The following is a 10912-nucleotide window of genomic DNA, read 5'->3' as shown; positions in this document are numbered from 1 at the left end:
ATAAATTTGTTATTTTCAGAATTATTTTGACATCATATTTAGATCAATTAGATTGTATATAAATATTTTTTGCGATGGATACTTAGAATATTGGTGATCATTAAGACATGGTAATGGATTGATTATAAAATTGGTGGTGTATCATCAAATTTATCGGGTTTTTTATGGATATGGGCTGTATAGGTTTATCATTGTGTGTGGTAAAGGTTATGTATATCCACAGTAAAAATTTCTTGGGTTATGTTGTATGTAGTATCAAATTTTGCAAAAGGATTTTGGGAATATGGCCAATTGATGGGCCATCAAACACACAAATATACTCATAGGTGTTATGGTTGTTTCAGAATATATAATGATTCAGAACCTTAGAAAATGGAAATAAATATATCGGATAAAATCGTTGGATTTAAAAAAAATATTTTTAAGGTCTAAGGTCCTAAGGCGAGAATTTTTTAAAAAATAATTTTTAAAAGTCTATCCTAAGGCGTAGATTTTGTAAAAATTATTTTTTAAGGTCTATCCTAAGCCGCGGATTTGTTAAAAATTATTTTTAGGGTCTATCTTAAGGCATGGACTTGTTAAAAATTATTTTTTAAGGTCTATCCTAAGGCTTGGATTCTTAAGGCGTGGATTTTTTAAAACTTATTTTTAAGGTCTATCCTAAGGCGTGGACTTGTTAAAAATTATTTTTTAAGGTCTATCCTAAGGCGTGGATTTGTTAAAAATTATTTTTAAGGTCTATCCTAAGGCGTGGATTTTTTAAAAATTATTTTTTAATGTCTATCCTAAGGCGCGGATTTGTTAAAAATTATTTTTAAGGTCTATCCTAAGGCTTGGATTCTTAAGGTCTATCTTAAGGCTTGGATTTTTTAAAAATTATTTTTAAGGTCTATCATAAGGCGTGGATTTCTTAAAAATATTTTTTAAGGTCTATCCAAAGGCGTAGATTTGTTAAAAATTATTTTTTAAGGTCTATCCTAAGGCGTGGACTTGTTAAAAATTATTTTTTAAGGCCTATCCTAAGGCGCGGATATGTTAAAAATTATTTTTTAAGGTCTATCCTAAGGCGCGAATTTGTTAAAAATTATTTTTAAGCTCTATCCTAAGGCTTGGATTTTTAAGGTCTATCTGAAGGCGAGGATTTGTTAAAAATTATTTTAAGGTCTATCCATTTTAAAGCCTATCCTAAGGCGTGGATTTTAAAAAAATATTTTTAAAGACTTTCCTAAGGCGTGGATTTTTTTAAATACTATATAAAAATTGGCAACACATTGAACGACTTCTTAAATTTTCCTATAAGGATTCGACTTCAATGCTTCTTTTTCCTTCTGACCCTGATTAGAAAAAAAAAAACAAACCGGCAACATGAAAATTCTCGATTTTAAACAAAATCCATTTAAAATGAAAATAAATCCCATGACGGGAGATACCAGGACCGGAGCAAGTGCAGCCGCTGCCACAGCAGCCGCCAATGGTGTTGCTGGCGGCGCTGGTGGTGGCAGAAGTTGTTTTCGGGCACGCTTTGTGTTTCGATGGAAGACTTGGGTAGTAAAAATAAAACCCTTCCTCTACCCACAAATAAAAATCCCATATAAAATTTTACCCCTCATAACCCTCCAGATTTTTTTTTATAAATTTTACTAATCCCTCTCTTTCTCTCTTTTTATTTACAGGCCGAACTTGCTGATGTCTTACGCAAACGACGCAATCGTCCCGATGCCTCCGATGAAGATTTGGGCTTGCCACGCAGTCCAGCCTCGCCACAGCGACGTGTTGTGGCCAAAACTGGCGGCGGCAATAGCAACAATGGAATTGGTGGCGGTATTGGAGGTGGCGGCATGGCCTCGTCTTCATCGTTGCGCACCCACCACAAACAATCATCAATGGAGAAACAAAGTGAAAATTCTTCCTTGAGCCTGTTGAGCATGAATAGCAGTGTTGAGGGTGAAGAAATGATGGTCACCTCCACAGCCAACAATTCAACATCATCAACAACAGAAATCGTACAAGAACGTTCAAGATATTCACGATCATCGACAATGTCGAGCATTTCAATGTCATCGGATATTTTGCGGCATCGTGAAAGTTCCTCACTGTTAAGTGGTGGAGATGAAGTGGATTTATTTTCTTCCGACTGGCAACGTCTGTCACATTCGGCTGCCAAGCATAAAATGGCAATTCGACCGGCTAAGAAGAAGGGTGGCCCTAGCCGTCAGCATAGAAGGACATTGGAGGTGAGTGGAGAAGAGGATACAAATGTATTTTTAAAAATAAAAATATTTTCCAGAGCCTACACTAAGGCGTGGATTTTTAAACAAAACATTTTCCAGAGCCTACTCTAAGGCGTCGATTTTTAATCAATATTTTCCAGAGCCTACTCTAAGGCGTGGATTTTTAATCAATATTTTCCAGAGCCTACACTAAGGCTTGGGTTTTTAGACAATATTTTCCAGAGCCTACTCTAAGGCGTGGAGTTTTAATCAATATTTTCCAGAGCCTACTCTAAGGCGTGGAGTTTTAATCAATATTTTCCAGAGCCTATCCTAGGTGTTAAAAAATCCACGCCTTCTGGTAGACCTTAGAAAATAAATTTTAAATAGTCCTGCAGACATTTTTTCGTATTTTTATTAATTTTCTCTTTTTTTTCCAGACTTCCATACCCGAGGCCAATGAGGAGCTATCGAAATTGACCAACAAAAAGTTATTGGATATTAAAGGTAAGTCAAATCCTATTCATTTAGAATCCATTTCTAATCCTTCTAATCTCTCCCCTTCAGATTTGGATAACAAAGCCAAGACACGTTCTCTCCCACCGGGTGTTAATCCTGCCAAAATTATGGAAGAACAACAACTACACACTGCCTATAAGGAATCAACAACAACAACCAAATCCTCAGCTATGGCAACAACAAAAACTAAAACTGCAACAACATCAACAACATCAAATCAACAACAACAAACTACGACCACGAGTTCGAGCTCAACGAATAATCTATTCGGTTTTCGTTCATTGTCTTCGAAGGCCTCGTCATTGTTTGAAGGCAAAGAAACTGCTTCCACGACCACCACCTCCTCCTCTTCCACCTCTGCTGTGGCTTCTTCGGTGGTAATGGAGGAAAAGAAGTCCGTGAAATCTGAAGAACCTATTGTCGAGGAATCTGGCTTCTTGAGACGTTTAATGCATCGCAATTCGAAACGTTCCATTGCCAAGGCAAATGCTGGTGATGATGTGGAGCAGGTGGATGCGGCCAGCAAACCTAATGAACCAAAGAAATTACAAATTGGAAATTCCAATCATACGGAAGCCAAGGCCTCTAACGCATATACATCCTCCTCCTCGTCATCCTCCTCCTTTGTCCAGGATGTAACCCAAAGTGAATTCTCCTATATCAGTTCACCGGTCAAGATCAGCAAAGTGGAAGAGCATAGCCGCGAGCAGAAAAAATTGGAGACCATAAGTGACAGCAGGACTGCAAACTTTAGTCCCATTTCAAGTAGTCAGCATCATGAAACCATTAAGGAAGAAAAAATAGTGGAGGAAGTGGTGAATGTCAAACCCAAAACTGGACCAGCCTCTCGGCAACGTTACATGCCCCAAAATATTAGCAATGAAAATCTAAAGGCCTCTGAACAAATGGGTTCACGTGAATCGATTCTAAGTAAATCCTCCGCCAATGAGGTGTTCCAATCCACCTCCATTATTCGGGAGATTACCAAGCAGCAGCAACAGCAGCAGGCGAGTCCCATGGTTATTTCTCCCTCTAAGGCCGATCATCATTTCGAAAAGAAACCCAAAATTGTAGGCCTTTCGGCTTTCCAACAAAAAATATCCAAATCGAATGAGTCCTTTGGTCGTAATTCGAATGTGTCCAGTACCACCTCGTTAAATCAACAAAATAGTGGTTCCATGGAAACCCAGGATATCGGGGATGGGGAGGAATTAGAGCTCTGTGCCCCCGTGCGGGCCCAAATCTATGAGCAGAAATCACGCAAATCTGTGGAAAAATCCAAAAGTTTCCGGGCCTATGGTGAGGAAAAGCCCAGCATTACCCCAGTCCATAATAATATGCCCAGTCTACCGGATTTGAGTTTGAATTTGAGGGTACCCTATTACAAGGAGTTCGAATCGCGTGAAAGCAAACAAGAGGAGTCATATTTTGAAAAGGTCTCCAAAGTCTCGGTGACCTCACCCTCCACAACCTCTACGACCTCAAGTCGCCACATCCAAGAGGCGGAGAATAACATCGATATGATGGTCACCTCGCCCTTCATAAGTGTTATACGCAAATCCGCCAATTTCTGTGAGCAGTCGGAAAAAATGGAAATCGTCAAACCGGTCCGACCCTCCGTTTTGGCCTTGAAAAAGGAGAAATCCCTGAGTGAGGATAATGTCCTGAATTCCCCCAGTACGGCCAATGTTACGCTAAGGGAAAAGGTTTTGCCTAAACAAAATCTGAATTTCACCACAAGTTCCAGCAGTGGTCAATTGGATCAGGAAAGGAAATCGGCTCCAAATCCTTCGGTTAGCAAACCAGCCAATGGTTTTAGAAGTAACTCTACTAGGCGTTCCTCAAGTGTGGTGGCGGATTCCACAGAAAATCAAAAATCCTCTGTACCGGAATTTATGAAAATCCAATTGAATCGTGTGGATCCTATGCGTACCTCCAAGACCCATGTGGTGTTGGCGAAAAATGTCAAGGAGACTACAAGTCAAGGGGTGTCAAGGGAATCCACTCCCGATAAGGAAGATGATTTCCGCCGTTTGAGTTCGGAAAGTGTGGATATCAATGAACGTTCCTCTCCAGAAATGGAGAAACGTTTCCCCTTGGTCTATCATGAGGCCATTAATAAACAAGCCAAATTACAGTTGGGTCTGCCACCCAAGAGTCCCATCAAGAAGACGACCACCCCCTGTGGCATGGCCATATCAAATGTTCTCATCAACAATTCCCCAAGTGTGAATTTCCCCGCAACACCCACCACACCACCCACCCCTACCATTAATGAAAAGGATTGCAAGGCCGATATGGAGTCCCAATTCAAAATGCCTGAGATCAAATCTCCGGAAACCAATACAAATTCCCTTTCGCTGCAGGAACGTCGACGTCTCTTCATGTCGGAGGAGAAAACAAAGTTGGAAAAGAAAGTCGAAGAATTGAAATATGAAAGAAAGCGTTCCATCAATGAGGAGTTGGCCCGCAAAACTGTGATTAAATCCGAATCCATGGAGGAAAGGGAGACCACCACCTCCTGCTCTCCCACCTCCATGGAAAATGGGGTGATTTTGCGTAAGAAATCCTTTGCCTCCTCCGCATCACATCTTTCGTTGAATGGTGGCAGTTCGTTGAGTAGCAGCAACAACAACAGCTGTTCAAATTTGAGCCACAAGTCCACAGATCCCACACCGGAACTGATGAAGGTCTTTGCTAGGAGGTCGCTGAAAATTAAGGATGAAGATTTGGATAAAATGTTGAATAATGGCAGTAATACACCTCCCACCTCCCTTTCTAATAAGAAATTTTCATTGGGTAGCAATAACACCTCGGCCTGTTCCACCTCCTCCAGCAACAACAACAACAATCCCAGTGTGGACAGTGATAAGGAAAATCAATCCGCCAGTGAAGAGAAATTGGATAAGTTGAGTAAATTGGAACCCGAGTCGAAAATCTCCTCCAATAACACCTCCACAGTGATTAACAATCAAAGGAATTCCTTGGCGGATTTCAGGCAAAACTCACACAAAATATCGTCTTCAGGTTTGAGCCTGAACAACAATCATCAGCCACAGCAGCAGATCACCTCACCCAGTATTGTAAATCAAAATCAACAGAACAACAACAACAGCAAGAACTTTTTACCACCCATTAAAATTGCTGGGTTTAGGCATGTCTCCATGCCAAACAGCAATAACAACAACAGTATCTCCTCCCCCGGCAAATCCACAACCCTGGAAAGGCCCAGCACGAAACTCAATGAAACGAAAACCGAATCGACGACGACGAATGGTTGCAGCAACAGCAGCACCACAACTTATCCTCTCATCAGTAAGACCATCGAACGATCAGCCACAGTGGGAGAATTTAAGGGCATACATCAGCGTCGGGCCGAATGGGAGCAAAGAGCCAAGGAGGCTTTAAAATAGATTTCAAAAAATGAGAAACAGAATTTTTAAAAATTTAAATACTCATTAAAAAAATTTAAAATTAGCACCCCCTCCCCCGTAACAACACCCTCTAAGTAGCTCTTATAGCTTAAAGCTCTCTGAGAATTTTAGCAATCCAACAAACTAACCCCAAACAAAGCTTAGAAAGTTTTAACTGCAAACCGAAGCTTGATTTGTAATATAGAGAAAAATGCAAGATTTTGAAAATATATATATGAAAATCAGTAAATGGCCAAAAAACTATTATAAACTAATACTTAATATTAAGATTTAAATAATTAACAAAAAAAAAATTAAAAAATTAAGGAAAACAAAATATTTTATTTAATAAAACAAAGAAATGATTACAAAAGAAAAATTAACAACAAACCCTCCTCCTCTATTCAAATTTTTATTAAATGTGTTTTGATTGGAAACTAATTTCATGGCAAAAGGAAAAAAATTAAGGAATTATTTTTAATTAAAGAAAGAGAAATTAATAAAAAAAAATATTTTTTAATAATAAAAATAATTAAATTAATAAAAAATTGTTAGGAAATTTTAATTGAGATAATTATTTTATAAAAAAATTATTAATTAATAATTTCTTTAATAATTATTTTTTAATAAACTATTATTTGTTTTAATTATTAATTATTTTTTAATAAAAAATGTTAACTATTAAAAAATTACTAATATTTTTTTTATAAAATCAATTCAACATATTTAATTATTTTTATTAATTCAAAATAAAATTTTAAAATACATAATTATTTTCTTTATTAATTAAAAAATAATTAATTTAATTAAAAATAATTTCTTAATTTTTTTTCTTGTTGTTGTTAACGAATTTTTCTTTGAGAACAATTTAACAAAATCCTTAGTAACCTTTTTGGTGTTTAATTTTTTATTACCATGATTTTGAATAATTTACTTAACAAATTATTATTGAAAAAAAACACCGAAATTCATTAACGAAGCCGAACCCTTCATTAACATTTTATGTTTATAAATATATATATTTTTTTATTAAAATTATTATTATTATTATTAAAAATTAATAAATAAGTTTTGTTACTCTAAGTACATTATTATTATTTTTTGTTTGTTTTAATAATTTTTAGTTTTTTTTTAAATAAATTAAGAAATTATTACAGACATGTGTATTGATATATATAATAAAAAAACTTAACATGAATGTCTTATAAATAAAAAAAAAAAAACAAATTAAAAAAATTAAATGTATTGTGAAAATGATTATTTTTTACGGACTCTCCATAGTATGGAGGGTATATTGATTTTGTTTTTCCGTTTGTAACTCATCGAAATAATCATTTCCGACACTATAAAGTATATATATTCTTGATCAGCGTGTAAAATTGACGATTTAGCCATGTCCGTCTGTCAGTCCTCTGTTTTTTATAATCACTCTAGCCTCTGAACTAATTGAGATAGATAGCCAAAAAATTTACATAAAGTCGTCTTTTGTCTGCAAGTAGGTCAAGTTCGAAGATGGACCCCTCAATTTTTGGTATTTTGGGGTTTTTGAGTGCATTTTCAACCAAATTCCGAAAATTGGTACCTTGGGTTCTTATTGGATATCAACTGTTTCCACCAAAAATTATGAATATAGGTCCACTTTTTCTGGTCGCCCCAAAAATATCCGTATACCCAATTTTAATTATTCTTAAGGGTTAGGGCGTATTTTTTGACTGAATTCGTTCTTATTAGGTAGCAAATGTCTCCACAAAAAATTATAAATATAGGCCTATTTTTTCGGGTATCCCCTATGTAGGGATACCCTCAATTTCCGGTGTTTTGGGGTTCTTAAGCGCGTTTTTTTCAACTGAATTCGCTGAAATTTGGTACAAACGGGTTCTTATTGGGTACAAAATGCTCCCCAAAAATTATGAATATAGGTCCACTTTTACTGGTAGCCCCCATATAACGGTACCCCCGCATTTTTTCACCCGAATTGGCTGTAATTTAGCACTTTGAGTTCTTATAAGGCAGTAAAATTTCTCCACTACAAATTGAAAATATAGGCCCATTTTTCGGGTAGCCCCCATTTAAGGGCACACCCCAAATTTTCGGCATTTTGGGTTCTTGAATCACTTTCTGAGTCGATTTATGCATGTCCGCCCGTCTGTCTGTCCATCTTAAATTGTAAACCAAGTACAGGTCGCAGTTGGGATACGATTTGGATGAAATTTGGCACATCTCATCTTTTTGACCCAAGGACGAACCCTATTGAAAATGGAAAAAAATCTGTTCAGATTTACATACAGCTTCCATATATATTTTCGTCCGATTAATTGTAAATGTTGCACCAAACTCCACATATATCATTCGATTTGCACGAAATTTGGCATAGCGTACTAAATTAAGTCTAGAGTTATGTGTGTTAAGTTTCCTGAAAATCGGTTCAGATTTAGATATAGCTCCCATATATATATTTTCGCCCGATTTAATGTAAATGGTCCACCAAAGTCTCTATATATCTCTCGATTTGTACGAAATTTGGCACAGCGTAATGAATTAGGTCTAGAATGATGTGTGTTAAGTTTCCTGAAAATCGGTTCAGACTTAGATATAGCTCCCATATATATTTTCGTTCGATGTAATGTAAATGGTGCACCAAAGTCCCTATATATCTTTCGATTTGCACGAAATTGGGCACAGGGTAATGGATTAAGTCTAGAATGATGGCTGTAAAATTTCAGGTAAATCGGTTCAGATTTTCGTCCGACTTTATGTAAATGGTGTACCAAGGCCCCTATATATCTTTCGATTTGCACGAAATTTGGCATAGCGTACTCCATTTAGTCTAGAATTATGTGTGTCAAATTTTGTGAAAATCGGTTCAGATTTGGATATATATTTTTGTCCGGTTTTAGGATAAATGTTGCATCAAACTTCTAATGATTGTCCGATTGCTATAATTGATATATTAATTGTACTATTGTTCGTAAAGGACTCCAAATCTGCCCGAATGAAATGCAATTTAGAATAGGTTTGAGAGAGGCATGTGTATGGTTTGATGTTAGACGGTTCACTTATGGATAAATATCACATATTTAAGTTCGTTCAATTTAATATTCATGTTTTTTTTTCGAAAAGGCGACGTATGTATGTAGAGATACATACTATGTAGAATATACCCAAAGTGGTGATGGGTATCTTATAGTCGGTCCAGTCCGACTTTACTACTTTTCTTATTGGTTTTATTTATAAAAATGATGTAGTAGTTTTATCAACGGGCGTATTTTTGAATTCCTTTATTAAAATTGCAAATCTAGACACTTTGTGGGGGAGCTGGTACCCGAAGGAGTGGACCGATGCTTCGAGCTTCGGACTTTATCTAAGATTGTTAAAAATATAACTATTTGTAAAGTTTGGTTGAAATCGGTTGCTTCCTTCGAGAGTTGTCGTGGCTGGCCTACATACAGACTATGTTCAGCCTAAAAGTATGCTTTAGTTTTCTTTACAAATCAGCAGCCATTATGTTAGAAGAAAAATTGGTGTTTGTAAAAATGAATTTTTGTGTGATTTTGGATTTTTAGCTAACAGGTGCCCAGCATCGAATAGTAGGGAGGTTTTCAGAACATCGTTGAATTCAAATGCAAATAACTCAGCGCACACTTTACCGATTTTCATAATTTTTGCACAAATTGCTGGAGGGAATTGTAAAGTTTTATTATTATTATATTTTATTATTATATTAACAATGCATATATAAACTCATATGTTATATAAGAGAAAACTGACATTGACAGATGAAAGATATTCAAAATTTCGAATAATTGATCATTTCCTAAACCAAATGCACGACGTTTTTTTTTCTAAAATTTGCTTAAAATCCATATTGAAGAAAATCCTTGTAGCTAAAATTAAAACTAAAAAAATTTAAAATAATATAGAAAATCACAAAAATCAGAGCTTATACTTATTAAAAAAGAAATATAACACAATCTAGAAAGAGCTTTGTTTATTGTGTACAAACCGTTTTTTTGTTTTTGCCTTGTTATTTATAAGATTTGTTTTTTGTGTTTTGTAATTTTATTGAAATTCATTTGTGTTCAATATATGTATATGTGTAGTGTGTTATTGTATTTTAAATGTGATTTTGTAATTTGTGTATATGTACAATTTTTGTATTTAACAATTTTTTTTTAGATTTTCATTTCATTTGTGTGTAATTCTTTTTGTATAAATTTCCAATTTTTGTAATTTATGCGTTTGTACAATTGTTTTGTTTAATGATAAGTTCACAATTTTTTGTTGAGTGTATAAAATGTTGTTACAAAAATGTATTTTTTGTGTGATGTGTAGTTCAATTTGTAGAGTATTTGTTACAATGTCACTTTGGTTTTATTTAAATTCAAAATTTGTATTTTTGTAAACTGAATGTTATCACTTGTTTTTTGTATATGTTTTGTAATTTGTGTCACGATCACGGGGGGAATGCTGTTGCATGTAATGCCGAACGAGAACTAACTCCTTTGCTGCCCGCTATGCTTTTTAAAGCCTACTTATGTTTTCCAATGTTATTGGAAGGCAGCAAAGGGTTTTGGCTAGCGGTATCGAATGTATGTATGTATGTGTGTACATATTTATTTGTAAATATTGGGTACCGCTAGCCAATTTTTGCAAAACAATATACAGTGGCTCTCATAAGTATGGTACCAGACCATACATTCTCCGCCCCCGTGACTCAGTGAAGACCTTCCTCTCTAATTAATTGGCATATTCTTGATTGGCCCGGAGAGT

At 35.6% G+C, this 10912-nt stretch overlaps 1 protein-coding gene across 1 annotated transcript; it reads left to right on the top strand.

The window, feature by feature from the left end:
* The first annotated feature begins 1365 nt into the window (after positions 1-1365).
* LOC133336751 (serine-rich adhesin for platelets-like) lies at positions 1366-6146 on the top strand. The gene is made up of 7 exons (XM_061545032.1): positions 1366-1545; positions 1674-2234; positions 2651-2717; positions 2778-2921; positions 2964-3103; positions 3155-3899; positions 3945-6146. The coding sequence occupies exons 1-7, from the start codon at positions 1366-1368 to the stop codon at positions 6140-6142; spliced, it is 4035 nt and encodes a 1344-aa protein (XP_061401016.1). The 3' UTR covers positions 6143-6146.
* The last annotated feature ends 4766 nt before the right edge of the window (positions 6147-10912 follow it).

The sequence above is a fragment of the Musca vetustissima genome, unplaced genomic scaffold, assembly GCF_032173495.1.
Source record: "Musca vetustissima isolate MV318-11 ecotype Yass unplaced genomic scaffold, APGP_CSIRO_Mvet_v1 utg248474, whole genome shotgun sequence".
In the NCBI taxonomy this organism is placed as follows: Eukaryota; Metazoa; Arthropoda; class Insecta; order Diptera; family Muscidae; genus Musca; species Musca vetustissima.
Note: the sequence above shows the minus strand (reverse complement) of the source record. Positions and strands in the feature narration are given on the sequence as shown.

What these genes read in the sequence shown, in the direction of transcription:
- LOC133336751 (XM_061545032.1), top strand. Translation starts at nt 1,366, where the DNA reads ATGAAAATTCTCGATTTTAAACAAAATCCATTTAAAATGAAAATAAAT. An exon ending in GGCAACAACAAAAACTAAAA is followed by an intron (nt 2,922 to 2,963) that starts CTGCAACAACAT and finishes AACAACAAACTA; the next exon opens with CGACCACGAGTTCGAGCTCA. An exon ending in CTCGTTAAATCAACAAAATA is followed by an intron (nt 3,900 to 3,944) that starts GTGGTTCCATGG and finishes GGGAGGAATTAG; the next exon opens with AGCTCTGTGCCCCCGTGCGG.